At 39.7% G+C, this 16,563-nt stretch overlaps 1 protein-coding gene across 1 annotated transcript in view; it reads right to left on the minus strand.

Moving 5' to 3' along the window:
• Positions 1-16,563, minus strand: part of LOC120778329 (dynein beta chain, ciliary) — a 51,637-nt gene that overhangs the window by 16,586 nt on the left and 18,488 nt on the right. The window contains exons 11-17 of the mRNA XM_040110125.1: positions 14,893-15,920; positions 13,847-14,067; positions 6,813-6,989; positions 6,377-6,751; positions 5,569-5,742; positions 5,232-5,504; positions 5,136-5,165 (exon numbers count right to left, since the gene is read on the minus strand). Coding sequence (XP_039966059.1) covers positions 5,136-5,165; positions 5,232-5,504; positions 5,569-5,742; positions 6,377-6,751; positions 6,813-6,989; positions 13,847-14,067; positions 14,893-15,920 — 2,278 coding nt within the window. The remainder of the gene's footprint in view (positions 1-5,135; positions 5,166-5,231; positions 5,505-5,568; positions 5,743-6,376; positions 6,752-6,812; positions 6,990-13,846; positions 14,068-14,892; positions 15,921-16,563) is intronic.

The following is a 16,563-nucleotide window of genomic DNA, read 5'->3' on the forward strand; positions in this document are numbered from 1 at the left end:
ATTGCTCAGCCATTTATCAGATACAGAAATATTCCATATACTGATCAATGTCAATATGTAAGTATGTTGCTTGTTTTCATTAATTATAATATTACTCATACGCAGTGGAGTTCAGACACAATAAGTACAAAATACTTAGGGGTATTGGTACTAAAGCATATTTCAACTATAAATTCAGAGAAAGACTGACAATTAAAGAAAATCTTATCAGGGTCGTTTGAAAAGTTTTTGGCTGAACATTTCTAAATGAATTCTCACATATGAATATGACGCTGAAACTGTTGAACAATCTAACAAATGGTGCTCCAAAAATGAACCCGAACCCGAAAAAATGTCGTTGAAGTCGTTCAAAAGTCATGGAGACTCTAATCCGATCTTTGATTACCGTGATGTGGTTCAACCAGAATTCATTTCACAGGGTCAAATGATAAATAAGGAATATTACTTGCTCGTTTTGAGGCGTCTTTGTGAAATACTTTAGTTCCTTGTAAAGGACAGAATTTGTGGAAAAAAAATGCCAAATGTTACATGAAAATAATCATTAGTGTCTAGTATACGTCTGTCTTTCTGAAGTACATAAAGTGCATTCTGGGATTTTTATGATAAGAGAAATTATTCAATAAAGAAGTTCCATTAAATTTTGTGTGCGGAATGAAATTTCAGGTGCTAAAACGTTCTGAATGTTTGAAAAGGCCTTCAGTGATAATTGTTTGATACGAGCAAGTGTTTTTCATTCGTACAAATTATTCGAAAATGGTCGAGAACGCGTTGACGACGAACGGCGTCCAGGACGGCCATCAACACCATCTAATGATCAACACGTCAATAAAATAAAGGAATTGGTGCTTAAAAATCGAGGATTAACAGTCAGAGATCTTACTGGCATCGTTAGAATATCGGAAGAATCAGTGAAAACCATTTTGGAAGTGATCATTTGGGCCTAAGTAAAGTAAAAGCATAATTTTTTCCAAATCACAAGATTTTTTAGAAATACAGCGTCGTGTTAATGTCTGAGAAACAATGCTTTCCGACTACCAGGATGTAATGAAACGTATTAATACTGGCGATGAGTCTTGGATTCATGCTTGAGACTCTGAAACCGATGACCAATCGGCCGAATATCGTGGCAAAAGTGAGCCGAAGCTGAAAAAACCTAGTTGAAGCAGGTTAAAAATCAAGATTTTCTTCGATTATCGAGCACTGAGAATTCCTTTCGACTGGTTAAAGTGTCAGCATGAAATAATACTTGAGTATTATACGTTGTTTGCGCGAAGCTATTCGTAAAAAGAGGCCGGAATTATGAGCCGACATCTTTTGGTTTTTGCACCACGATAATGCACCGTCGCATACTCTATTGATTCTTCGTGAGTTTTTCTCTAAATTTTCAACCAATATCGTGCCACCGTATTCGCCTGATTTAGCTAAGGGTGATTTCTTTGAGGGAGATAACTTAGATTTTGAAGAATAAATAAAAAATTTTAAATTATTGAGAGAAAATAATTTTAACCTGAAAACACATGCAGAAAAATTAATTATTGCCGAAACTACACATCAACAAGGTGCGTTCTAGCGCCCCCTGGTGGCGCCATCTATATGTCGACTGGTGCGTTAGAATCTGCTATCTTTATCGATTGTCCAGTGAGAATTTCTTGACATTTCGTAGATTGGAAGTGAAGTTATTGCGTTTTAAGTGTCTGTATGTTTGTGTTATCGGTGCGAAAATGAACTTCGAACAAAGAGCCAACATTAAATTTTGTTTAAAATTGGTAAAACTTTTAATGGCGATGATTGCCTATCCCGTAGCAGACTGCACGAGTGGTTTCAATGTTTTCAAAGTGGTCGTGAGGACATAAATGACGATCAACAATCAAAATCCGTGATCACCGGAAATTCCATTCACATTGTTAGTGAATCAGAATCAGCCGAAATCATCATTGACATTCATGAAAATGGAATTGAATATCTCCAAAACATCGATTTATTGCATTTTTACCGATTATTTAGGGCTTACGAAAGGTGTGTGCACGGTTTGTTCGGCACAAATTAACTAACGACCAAAAATTGCTCAGAATCCAACACTCGATTCGACGCTTGTGACCGATTATTTGACCAAAAATCACATTTTAACCATTAACCACTCCCCGTATTCAACTGATATGGCACCGTGCGACTTTTTCCTTTTCAGAAAAATGCGTTTGTCCATGAAAGGAAAGCGTTTTGCAGACGTAGCGGCCATTCAAAAGGCTTGCACCGGCATACTGGCGGCCTGGCGGCCAAGCGGCCAAAGAGCTAAAAGACTTCGACATGCTTTTGGACCGTGCAAAAAGCTGTATTGAAGCAGAAAGAGACTATTTTGAATAAAATAATTTGATTTTGCCGAAAAAGCCATTTGTTCTTTTTTTTTTTTAGTCTTGTTTACTTTGGAACGCCTCTTGTATTAAACAATTAAACTGGAAAATATTTTAAAGTCTCGGTTTGAAATAAATTGAACAAATAAATTCGTATACAATTTTTTTCATCTCCCTATAATGTCGAATGAATTTCGAGCGAATATGATTTTATGTTCGAATATATTGCTTCCAAAAAATAATAATTTGCAGAACAAAAATAAACTTCTATTAGCATATGGTGCCTTTTTGGAGTATTAAATTATGTTTCCATTTTCATTATCGGCTACACAACATATTTTCCACTGAAAATGCACAAAACACCAAAAGTGTGTGCTTATTATACATTCAAGTAGATGACAACGGAAAATTCGAATTAATTTTTCTATAAATTTTACAAATGGAAATATATATATAGCAAGTATAACAAATAAAATTATACATATAACAACTCTTGCACTGTGTTTGTGTGTGTGCGTGCCTCATAAGCCCTTCTGAATATTTCACTTGTACTTCCCCGTATAACTGTACTTGCAATCAAGTCAGCGATACGGTTGGTTAATTTGACAAGCAAATAAATTGTCTGAGTAATTTCGGGCTCTATAACACACGCACACACACTCACATACCATACACATATTTGCATCCGCAAGTTCCTTCCATAAATTTAGTGCGTTGTGTACAAGGGGAATGAGCCACTAATTTCGTGACTGTGATTTCAGAATTTGTCTTTAATTGAAAATGTAATTTTAACTTGTCAATTATTTGCTAATATTGGAGCTCAGTCCCAGATGGGCACAACAACGTAAAACACACATACACACACACCTATATAGATGGCAAATTTACAAACTATTTTCATGTAAATATTAATGTCAAAGGCGAAATTGTGTGTGTGGGTGTGCGTAAATGAGGCTTTTCGGTACGATAGTTGAATTGAGTTTGCATTATAGATCAGATTTATATAGATTGAGCAAAGTATGCAACTCAATCTCGCCTGCGCTTGCATCCGCCCACACACATATGCACACTTAGTCGTATATGTTCTCGGAATTTATGGACTCTGTTTTCTCGTTCGTAGAATTAAATGTACATGTCCATGTTCAATCATTGCAACGGACGCATGCAACTTACGCAATTCGTTGCCCAGTGCAGCAAGCACTTGATCCTAATCAAGTTTGGACACAAACAAATTGTGAAAATAAATCCATCAATTGACAAAGTAAAACACGGGCACAGGGTGGCTACCCTACACAACAGTCAAAGTTGATAATTCATAAGTCTAGAATTTGAATATTAGAATTTTTTATTTGCAAAACTCTTCAGCTTGCTTACGCCTAAAGAGATCACACTTCATGTGGATTCTTAAGCTTCATGGTACCATCTAAAATACCTGTATTAAGAACTCTGATGAGTAAGTCTCTTGCTATCGAAATTTTTTGTAGATTTGATTCATGTTCAAAATCCAACAATTCCAAATCTTGAAAAGTACCCGTGAAAAGAGGATCGACACACACCAGCACTATGTCGCTTTTAAAGCAGCTTTTGGCACCACCCAAAGCAGCTGCCTTTATGCCGCCATGTTTGAATTTGATATCTTCGCAAAAGTAATACAGTTAAGTAAACTGTCGTTGAGACGTCGAGCTGTTCGATACCAAACGAGGTGTCAGACAAGGCGACTCCATATCGTGCGACTTCTTCAATCTACTCCTGAAAAAATTCGAGCTGCAGATCGCAATAGAGAAGAATCTCGTACGAGAGTGCTGGCACCCGCGCTGTTAGTTCTGCTTTCTATAGGTTGGACAAAGATGTGAAGCAATTGGGTCTGGACAGTCATAGCTTCGAAGTCGTAGAGAAATTCGTATATTTTAAAACCAGGATTAACACCAACAATAACGTCAGCTTCGTAGTCCACCACAGATGCTACTTTCGACTGCGTAGGCAATTGAGAAAAAAGTCCTCTCTCGACGAATAAAAACCAAATTCCACAAGTCACCAGTCCTGCTATGTGGTGCAGAGGAATGACAACATCTGAGGGGTCGGCGTTACGCGTTTTCGAGAGAAAGATTGTGCGGAAAATTGGTTGTGCTTTGCGCATTGTACAAGATGCACAACGTTCGAATGGATAAAAAACATTCCAGCTGTGAGATTATTCGATGCAGAGGATGAGGAAGACCTCCATTCCGTTGGAAAGTCTAGGTGGGAAAGGACCTGGTTACATTTGGAGTCTCCAATTGGCGCCAAACAGTGTAAAGGAAGAACGTCTGGCGCGCTTTTGTAAACTCGGCTATAACTGCGTAAGCGGTGTCTACGCCAATAAAAAAGAATAAAGTTAGCGACGTACTTTGAAAGAGAGAGACATTGAAGAGGTGAGATAAAAAGAGGAAATGGCATTTAAAGAGACAGGGAGAGTGAGATATAGATCTATTTACTTTTAGACTTGTTCAGAGAATATCTTTGTTTTTCGCAAATAGAGAGAGAGAGAGCGATAGATAGACTTGCTTATTGTCTTGCTCTCAAAATTTCTTGGCCACTTTATCTCATTTAATTACTTAAGAATTGTATGATACCCATTTTGGTTGGTTTGCTATCGATAATATCACTTCAAAGGACTACTATTACTTTCCAAATTTTTCGTTCTCGAGGCATTTCGAATGTAAGTTCTCAGTAATAAGAACTATATCTATAGGGGATGCTAAGGATTTGCGTAATTACTAATGTTTATAAGCAATGTTAAAAAAAACTCACCAAATATTCCACGGTATGCGTCTGAGTCAACTTTTGAGCGAATAAAAGCAAAGAAAGTTGGTAAATAGCTAAGTGAACCATATGTCACGAAATTACCTTGGTTGCTTGCATAAGCTCGAGCCAATGCCGTTCGCTAATAGCCGGATTCTGTAGTTCGGTGATGGCGCGCAATGAAGCCATCAACTCTTTGAGTATGTCCACGATGTATATGTATGGCGCCCAATCGCGTATACATTTGTCCAGAGTGCGTAGATCACGCGTAAACTTCTTACACTCGGTTTCCAATTCATCGGTATCTATGCTGTGCCACGGTGTAGCATGCCACTCCACAATAGAGGCTTCAATCACATGCACATAGTCCCACAATTGCTATGAGCAGAGACAAGAAGTTAAGTGGGCCTAAATACCTTCTAAAGTATGCGTGTACACCCACCTTTATGCGCCTCAGTTCGGCGCTGCACAGCTGTAGTGTTGTTGGATCCGCAGCATCGATGCCGAGGAGTACCGAATAGCGCAGGTATCGGCGATGAAGTGAAGCAAGGTGGTCTAAACGAGCACAAACAGCATCGCAGTGCTCATAAACCTTGTCGCAGGGAACGGAAAAGAACTGCAAATAAGAATGGACATACATATGATAATCTATTAAAAAAATCAACGATTTGTGTGCCGAGCTTTCCCTCGGTTGCCTATTTCTACGGCTTCGAAAACAATTGACTTAAGTATATTAAGAGCTTGGAGGACACACCTGAGCTGATTTCATAGAGATGAAGTAAAATGAGCTTCACGAAGTATTTGATTTGAGGTATCACGGTTCTAAATTAAGATGAATACCACTTCAAAGAAATTGGCTTTGAGGAGACTTGCTTATTACTATCGAAAACTTACAGAAGCAAGATCTTTTGTTCTATAGATCTTGATAAGCTTGTTAGAGTTTTCGAAGATTTGCCCTTAAATTTAGGAAGGGAGAGATGTTCACTGTAATGGTTGAACCATGTGATGGCGGAACTGACTTCAGTTTAGAATTGAAGAAAACTACAAAGGGGAATACTAATATAATAAAGCTAGGAAAAGATTTCCAGTATCCGAGTAAGGAAAGTTTGGAGAGTGTTCATTTTCGTCGAAACTTTTGTTGGAAGTTCAATTTGGAGCACTTCCAATCGACATTTGAAAACCATATAAAGATGAGTACCAAGTTCGGTGGGTTAAAGAATAAAATAACAACATTGTTAGATCTTACTCACCGGCAAGCGCGGAAATTGTTTGGCGTAATTTTGTACGCGACACATGAATATGACAATCATGGAATTAACACGCTCCTTCTGATAACTTTGGGCCTGCTCCAGCGCTTCCGAACGCGCAGCCGCTACATCCTTCAGATGCTTCCATTGTAACGGCAAATGATCGATATTTCTCAGCAACTGTTGATCAAACTCCACATTATAAGATTTCAGCAAAGCCATAATGTCCTTGAGAGGCTTAAACATGTTGTCCGCATAGGCGACGTGTTTCTGGATTTGTGCCATAACAGCGAGTACGCGTAGCAAGCGGCGAAAGTGTCTCAAGCCAACGGGCAGCTGGAGAATCGCCAGACCATGACTGATGAAGTTGGTGAGCTCCTGGTGTAGAGAAAATGATAAGTGTATATACAAAGAGGTTCACCGATGCAATGACGCTTACATTCAAGGTGCGTTCCACGTACTGCAGCAGCCAGCGTTTGTGGAGGTGTGACCATTTGCAGACGTGGTTTAGTAGCGCATACTTCAGTGGATTTAGGTCGATGCTAAGCCAACCATTAATGCGCTGTTGTCCTGCTAGTTGCTCAACGGCCTCGTGATGCTCATTGTAGCGGTCAATCTGGCAAAAGAATTATTAAGAATTTTTACAGTATTTAGACATATACATTTATGTAACTAAGTCTATATAGCAGCACATAAATTAGTTAACGAATTCATTTTGGCAGTCGCCTTTAACCAAAGCCCTCTGAACGCAGCTGCGTTTGCGTCAACCGCAATTGAAGCAGAGAAAATCCAATATATGGTATACAGAATAAATATATCGTGAAAATGTGCTGTGACACAGTTGCTTTGGCTGCTGCTCGATTCATTAAGGCAATAAAATGCCAGCTCGACTGGTCAATTCCGTTACTGTTTGGTTACACACATGCAAGTGTGACCATATGTGTACTAGGGTAGTCGCATCGATCAAGCTTTTTTGGGACTTTATTGATTTTCCTTTTATTGTACTTACTTGTAGACTTAGTAATATTTAGAATTTCATCATGGAAAGATAAACGCAAGAACAACGTTTACAAATTATTCAATTTTGTTATCAACATGATTGTTCTCCAATTGTATCTTTTCGTGCGCTTATGCCATTTTGTGGTCGAATAATCGTCGATCTGTGCCCGCTATTCGTTAAATTGTTGAAAATTTCGAGCGAACATTTTCTTTACATAATGTCCAAGTCCCAATGAGACAAAAAACTGCTCGAAGTAATGAAAATTTTGCTCACGTTTAGGAAAGTATAGCTGAAGACGGCAAATTGTCGATTCCTAGACGTTTTCAAGAATTGGGACTCTCTCAAACCACAACCTAACGAATTTTAAAAAAGAATAATTTCTTGCTTCCGAAATTCGATTATTTCAAGAAATTTTGACATTGAACGACCTCCAAGAAGTTGTTATTTAACACCATTAAACTGGGATTATTTGAAGTCATTGGTCTTTGGCAATAAGTCAGACTCTCTTCAAACTTTAGAAGTCAATACTGAAAATGCTATTCCTGACATACGACTTGATTTAGTGGAAAAAGTACTCAAAATTTGGGTTCATAGAATTCCTTAAAAAGAACTCTTGAAGACCACTTGAATGATGTTATAAACAGAACTGGCATAAAACTTCTTTTCTGTTGTTACCGTTGTAACCACATGCAATCTCTGTTTACTCCTAATAGGGTAGGTAGTGTAAGTAAAGCACACGTTGAATAGAGTTTCTAGCTACTGGTGGACAATCTCAGTTCGAGAAAACTGCGCAGCTTCAGGATGCCGTAATTCTAGACTCTGGAGTGGGGTAATTATGTTTGTACAACATATTATATCATTGGAATTCATATTGGTTGGCTATCGTCAACGAGCTGAGTTCGAGAAAGCCGTTGGTCTCAATTCTGGTCTTGCAAAGATGTTAATTTTGGACCATTGTATCAAAGGAAGTCTTACTGTATTTTTAAGAGTAGGTTCGGTCGAATTATCATTATTGAATATTCAATCAGAAGCAGATGAATATTTTCATTGTATTACTATTAGAATGCAAGAGTTTAGTTCCGTTTCGAATCCTATGTAGTTCATATTTTTCAACTGCATTTCTTACCAATTTTGCAATTGCTAAATGATAACGGTCAAATGGTCTGTGATCAAAACATTCCCTCAAATACCTAAGAGCCTACACATCGGAAGCCAACCCTCCATAATAACCCTCAATAATAAAATATTTTACGTTTTTGCACTTAATGCATATCGCCCTAATGGAAGAGCCTACCAAACTTATCCAATTGACTATATGAGGAATGGACGCTTCATTTGGGTATTTTAATTTAATGCGCACGCAGCTAATACATTTTGCAATCACACACTCGACAGCAATGACCGTTGGTTATAAATGTGGTGCACATACACATACATACATACACACATATTATTGGCGAATGCAATAACTAAGCTTAGCAAATAAATGAGAAAAGCTGCCGGGTTGATAGCGGGGAAAATATGCATGCCGGTTATGTAATGATGTATGTGTGCGTGTGTGTTTGTTGCTTGAATCCAACTGCCTTTTGGTAATCGCTGCGTGGTTTTAGTGCGCATACTAATGCGGTTCCGGCTCGGTTGCGATATGGGCCTACACTGAGCAGCAGCTGGCCTCAGCAGCAACTCGAAATTGGCCAACTCATCACCTCTTGAGAAATTAGCCAACTAAAATTGCATGCATTATGAACAGCTGAGTCAATACCCGCACCGATTACCAGTCATAAATTAGGTGGCAAACAGTTGCTTTTTGTGGAGCGTAGTGCTTTTGGTCACCACTTTGAGCGGCTCCTGCGGTGCCTATCAACTTTTCGATATTTCTTGGGCTTTTTTTGTTTCCTTTTTCTTATGGTAAATGCAATTTTTTGCGTTATAGTTGTTATAATAAATAAACTTCACGCATATTTTGTACTGTAATTTGTTATTTAGACACGCTCAAATATATTGTACAATATATTGTTGAGTTCGAATTGACTTTGCTGATGAGGAGGATGTGTCATTTCGCTATAACATAAAGATAAATTAGAAAGAAAATTAAATAATTCTTCTGTCAGAAATTCGGTCTTTTTAAACCACCATACTATAATACGAGTGAACTGCAACATATCAAGATCTTCTACTATTGCTTCACGGCGAGGACATCGAATTGTGAACGAGTTGGGTCTCCGTTATCCTCTTGCGTTCTAGTGCTGGACCTCTGAACTTCCTGTGAGCTTAGCAGGCGCTGGTCAACAACTCACTCTACAACACACTCCTGTGTGACTACGAGATCTTTCCGGCTAATGTAGAAAAGTTTGTCGGACTATGAAAAAGTTGTATAGAACTTTTGGAAGACTCAAGGTTGAGGTCTCGGTAGTAATATCTTTGACTGTTTCAACCTAAGTCGGATTCGATATCAGATTTCTTCTTCTTCTTTATTGGCACCGCTTACACGGTTACAGCCGAGTTTAAAGCAGCAAGCCAGTTGTTCTTTCTTTTTACTGTTTGGCGCCAATTAGAGATTTAAAGTGTAGTCGGGTTCTGGTCCACCTGGTCTTTCCAACGGAGTTTCCCCGGCGGGTACTACGTCGACCATAAATCTTCCGCACATCTTCCTCTCGAAAACTCCTCAGACCGACTCATCAGATGTTGTCATCGTCCATGCCTCTCCGTAGTCCGAAGTTGCACCTGTTAGCAACAGTTATTCTGCATTGGATTTCGTTCGACTGGTTCCAAGATAGACGAAAGCATCTACGCCTTCGAAGTTATGACTGTCAACAGTGACGTGGGAGCCAAGTCGCGAGTGTGACGACTGTTTGTTTGTTGATAGGAGATATTCGGTCTTGCCCTCATTCAATACCAGTGGAGAATGGAGCCATGTGTAGAAGTTTACGCAAGTGAGGAAAGTTCCCTGAGCGCTATTGACTTGCGCTCAAGCATCTCACGACATTTGGTCTTAGACCAAGTATCCTGTGCTAAAGTGAGAAGGCGAAACATCCCCTCTCCAGGGTTCTGCGCTGAATTTGGGATCCGCCACGTGAAAAAACACGACCGATGAAAAAAAAAAAATCAATCCAGATACAGATGTTTTAGAGTCAATATTTAGGAAAATCAAAATGAACCGGCGTTCTCAGCTGTTCAAGTGGAATCCATTTTTGGTTCGATCGTTTAACTTAACCTAATCTAAATATTACTTTACTTTGTTTGTCCGTGTCTTCCAATAGTTTTTCCAAGTCCTCGGATTCAACACCAATTTGTATTAGGTATAGTCACCTCTTGCCAAACACTTCAATAACTCTTAAAAAATTTAACTCAAAATTATTTTAGTGTTACGAAATTGCAATGATCTTGGGCTACGAATATTTGAAAGCAGCATTCTTCAGCTTAAATATGCTCATTTCGATTTCTTTCGGTCTACCAAATTTTTTATCATCATCTATTGGCAGCATTCGGTATTGATTGAGATCCAGAAATAACTTAAGGGTTCGTACCATTGCTTGGCTAACTAGGAGAGTCATTTTCAGAAGTTCTGAGTGCTCGGTTGAGTGGTTCTTATGCATCCTCCTTATAGTCCGGACTTGTTCCAGACTATGGTGAAATATGTGGTTGGTGAAGAACTTGTCTCAAAAGAAATGAGAAATCTTTTCACCAATATGTATTGACTATCAACAAAACTACATTGCGAATATCAGCAGAATCAGCGACAAAATCAACCGGTTTCAGGTCCAATTGTGAATCAAAATTACAATCAAGGTCGCCGTACAGGGCAGGAAAATTACACTTTATGTATTACATGGGTTTCTGGTGCCATGTCAACCAATCAACTTTTATGTCTTTACGAATAACAACTGGTTGAATTCTAAACACAAAACTGCAATAGAAATTAGAGGAAATTCCGTTACTTTAAGCTTTCAGACGGTACTGAGGTTTTTAACTTATCAAAATGTCATTCGAAGTAAAGTTGTCAGCAAGTTATAATTAATTTGGTTACATACGAGTATGTATGCCAATTTACGACTTCAAGTAAGTTCTACTGCAGATGTACGAGTAGTTATGTTATTTTTGGAATTTGCAGGAACTCATATTGATTATCAGCATTCGTTAAGTCACACCCAGATGACCCATTACATTTGATAAATGCTCGGCCAATTTACAGTAATGGGCCACAAGATGACAAGTGACAGGGATGCCATCTACACAAAATGCTGGCATATTCGAGTAGCTGTTTGTTTGTATTAGTATTAGTCTTTGAACTAATCCAAAGAAAAGCATAAGAAGGGACGATGAATGATGTGTTGTGGTTATGAGAGTTCATAGCTGCTTTTGACCCTCAAGTCAATGGTGTTGGTGTGTATGTGTATGTGTGCGTGAATGCTTATAGGCTAGTATGCATATAAACGAATTTTGGGGATAATTGGAAAATTGGTTAACATCACTCTTGGTTGATTATGCTGATGTGCTAAACATAATCGCTTCAGTTATTTTAAGGATCGCCGGCGGCTTAAAAATTATATACAAACTTTTATTTATGTATGTAGGTTTGTGTGACATATTTTTGCAGTAAGGGAGTAGTGTGAATCTGGAATTGCTGGAAGCGATATTGTTGCGGAAGTAATGCTATTAGTCCAGATAGATTTTTGACTTTTTTAATGCTTTACTACAGTTGAAGACGTCCAATCGCTATAACTATACTATATAAACTGTTTCTTTCAGACACCAAATTTTAGACTACTTAATTGACGGACAGAGACCTTCCGGCATTTTAAAAATATACCTATAGTACCATTATAATTATTTCAATATATTATCTTCAGTTTCTAAAAGTAGCAAAGCGCAATCTGATCAACTAAGGTGTCGGACCCGGACATAACATCTGATGCCTCGTGAAGTGCATATACGAATGTTTTAACAAATGGAAAGCCAAAAACGTTACATATTTTAGATAATATACTGCTCTTCGAAAGCCACAGCATTTCTCAGTTGGAAAATTTTTCATTCGAAAAGAGCTAAGTGAGTTCAAAAACAGTTGTAGATGTCCAAAGCTAATTTGATATCCCCGCAAAACTAATATGGCTGTGTAAACTGACGTTGAACAATACAAAAATTTCCGTGAGGATCGGAAAGGAACTCTCCGAGCCATTCCATAGGCCAAATGAGGTTTAAGACAAGGCGACTCTCTATCGAGCGAATTCTTCAAAGAACCGAACAAAGATGAAATGGGAACGAGGGTAAGCTGAAATATCTCCTGTCATCAAAGAAACAGTCGTCGCACAAGCAAGTCAATGTTGACAGTCATTACTTCAAAGTCGTAGATAATTTCGTCTATTTCCGGCATTAACATCAACAATCAACAACACCGTCAGCTGCGAAATCCAACACAGAATAACTCATGCCAACAGGTGGTACTTCGGACGACCAAAGACCAAATTCTACAAGTCGCTTATCATCCCTGTCCTGTTTGATGGTGCAGAGGCATGGACGATGTCGACATTTCATGAGTCGGCCTTACGAGTTTTCGATGTCGATGGAACGATGAGCTGTTCGAGATATATAGTACGACACATTGACATAGTTCAGCGAATTAAGAGACAGCGGTTACGCTGGCTAGATCATGTCTTCCTATACGGATGAAAACACTCCAGCACTAAAAGACGCAAACACTGAAACACTGATCGACGCAAAACCTGCCGGGTGAAGCAAAAGAAGAGGAAGGTGGAGAAGGACCTGCTGACCATTTGGCGCCAAACAGTGAGAAGGAACTCGACTTTAACCGCGTAAGCGATGTCTACGCCAATAAAAAAGAAGAAGAAAAATGATTCCAAGTTATATAGAATGAGGAATATTACAGTTCCTGATACTTCGAAAACTTTGAGGAATTCAAGGTTAAGATAAGTCCAAAATATATTCCTAACTATACAAATGCTTTCTATCGCAAAATACGATACAGTTTCGGGCTTTTGAAAGTTCATCTCTTGGATAAACATTTCCACTTAAGCAGTTAAGATACTTAAGAAGTGTTCACAATTTTCATCTAAGTACGTTTTCAAGCTCTCTTCAATGGAAAATATCCCTCGGCAATACAAACAATTTTACCGCACATTACTTCAATAAAGAATGAGAAAATATTGAACGTGATTTGTTACTTTTATCTCTTAAATAATGTGAGGTTATCAAGCTGCAGAAGTTATGTTACATCAAAAACAGCCAATTTGCCATTGATGACAGCCCATTGCATACAAGTACTGTTACTGGAGAACAAAAACACTACACACAAAGCATGCTGACATGCCAAGAATAATAGGGGTTAAAAGCCTTTGTGCACCAATCTTGTGAGTAGACAATCTTGGTTATTTCTATTCTTCATAATGTCTAGTGCGCCACGAAAGCTTCATCGTCCTAGACATATATACATATATAAATGTGTAATAGTGACTCACCTGCATTTTGAATGCCTCCATGATGGCGTAACCTTTACCAGCGACAGCTTCCTTTTCGCGTGCGCCTTGTAAGGTGGCTTGTAGCACCTGCTCTCGCTGCTGTTCCCACAGAAAGGCGTATGCGTTGAATTGCGCCGCGAAGAGTCGCGCATCGCGTATGGTTGTTGTGAGTGCAGTGTGTATGTTGGCGTTCAGCAGACGCAGTTCGTCGGCAGAGATGTCTACGGACAAAAGTAAAGCAGTTAATAAGCATGTCTAGCCAAGGAGCGCGATGTGCGCAAAGCTGAGCTGAGTCTTGGTTACACTTGCACGAAATATAAATCTATGTACAAGTATATGTCTTGAACCGAATTTGTCTAAAAAAGACAACTTTTTTTTGAAATTGAATCCATAAATTCATTTACTTTTCTTTTAGTTTTGCTCACTGATGTTGGGGTTTCGATCTCAGAAAGACAAAATATATTCCCAAATAATTTTTAGGAATGCTTCCGCTTTCGTTGGTCCAGTTTCAGCCCGGGACCATTCCGTTTACGTAGATCTGTTAGAAGGAAAGAAAGAGTTTTGTTGGCTTTGACAACGGAAATTTCACCCGAGCAATTATTGCAAATAAAAGATTGATGCTCTTTATTGCGCCGCTATGAGGGCTTTACAAAAATTAAGAGGCTTTCTTTTTCTGATAAATTTGTAAGCTCTATTTGCATGTTCATGTGAACTATCAAATTTACCTAGACCCAAGTGTCATGGTATAAAATCAATTTTGTGGTAAGTTTGAGGTTATGAAGATCAGGGGAAACTTTTACTCCATCAATTAGTCTTATAAATCCATCAACACTCAAGTTTCATGACATCTGGTCACCTAATATAATTTTGAGGTTATTAAGTTTGGCTAAAGCTCTACGACATCTTTGTTAATTTCGCATTCTTAACTTTATTTAGATATCAATATGAAGTATGAATACCGAGACAGACCACAACAACTTTGCCAACCAAGCTCAAACTTGAGACGTTAGTATCGGTTTCAGATATGAAATTCATAGTTCTTTCACCTGTTTGGTCTCCGTTACCCTGCTGCGATCGTCCCGCTTTCGACGCTAGTTCCTGCAGCTGTAGACGCTTCGCCACAGCCACCTCATGAAACGTTGATAAACTCGCATTTCGTGTCTGTTGCTGTTTTCGGTCCTCTTCCGTGCGTCGCCCGTGTTGCAGTCTCGCGAAGGTTCGCAAGTTTTCTGCTTGCAACACGTAATCATTATTACTGCATTCAACGGTGTCTACCACAGCGCTATCGTCATCATTTAAATTATTGTTGCTGTTGTTGCCATTATGTGCAACTACGTCCTCGGCGCTGCCATCGTCGTCGTCATCTTCATTGTCATCAGACAGCGTCTTGTCGTCAACAATTCGCCGCGGCATGCAACCGTGGCTAGTCTGGTGTATGTCCTCCAGCAGCTGCTCGACAATTTGCTGAAAATTATTTTCTACACTCACGTTGAATGATGGCACGAAGCGTATTTCCGTATTTGTATGCCACACATCCGACGCCGTCTCTGCCACCGACGACTGCGTCTCGGTCTCAGCCGGCAGCAACACTAATTTCACCTCAAACAGTGGCATTGCGGTTGCCGCCGACACGGCAGACGGCCTGTTGAGGTGTTGGTGCGCCATTATAGCGGCACTGCTGTTGCTGCCACTAATACTGATTGCAGACATTACTCTCGTAGTTGTTGTTGCTGCTGTTGTTATTGTTGTAGGCGTTGCTGCCACTGGCAGTGCAGGTTTTGTCGGCAACGGTGTTTGCGGGCGTGGCGACAACAACGATCGCTGTTTGCCAACGGCTGCCGCAACTGGTTGTTTATGAGACGCGTACAGTGCCTCTACCCCTGCACCTGTGCCACCCGCAACGCCAGCGTCAGCGCCGTCATCATCATCAGCGCCAACCTGCGCAGGTGTGCCGGCGGTTGACGTGTTTGCTGCCGTGTAGTGTGTTGTTGGCGGTGTTGTTGTTGTTGCTCGAGTTGACAACTCTTCATTTTCGTTGGCGGTGTTCACCATTCGGTTGTGAAAATACGCCAAACTGTGCGAAAGAAAAAGGGGCGAGCAGGCGGTCGACCGCCGCGTGCGACGGAGCGTATGAGTGATGTGCAAATTAAATTGAGTGCATATAGAGTGAGTTGCACGCAAGCGTTGCAAACAAACATAGTGGCGGCGGCGGCGGCGGCGGCGTTGTGGCATGTTGGCAAAAACTCGCGGCATTAAATGTGAAAACATTAAAGTGTGTTAAAATAAAATAAAAGCACCGCCCGACATACATCAGCGCTTGCCGTGTGCTGGCGAACGGTGGGTGCAGTTGGAGGTGGTGTTGGGGGTGTTGTGGCAAATGAAATATGCCAACAGCGTGCAATAGAATAGCGGCTGTGCGGGTGAGGCTGCATGCTTGCATGTCGTTGCGCTGCTTTGGCATTCGCATATTTGGGTTTTTGCGGCCAACCATTTTGAATGCGGGTGTTTGTGCAAGGACATTTGCAACTTTTTGTTGAACTTGTTAAATTTATAACAACGGGAGGCAGTACTGTAATAAAGCGAAATAATGTGGCCGGTGATTGAAGAGCGCTTTTCGCTGCTTCAACTGAAATGAGTACGTTGAAGTCCCCAAGCGATTTAATAGCTTGATGGCTGTTTGATTATGCCATAAAAAATAAGAAAAAAGTGTAAATTTA

Source organism: Bactrocera tryoni, chromosome 1 (assembly GCF_016617805.1).
Source record: "Bactrocera tryoni isolate S06 chromosome 1, CSIRO_BtryS06_freeze2, whole genome shotgun sequence".
NCBI lineage: Eukaryota > Metazoa > Arthropoda > Insecta > Diptera > Tephritidae > Bactrocera > Bactrocera tryoni.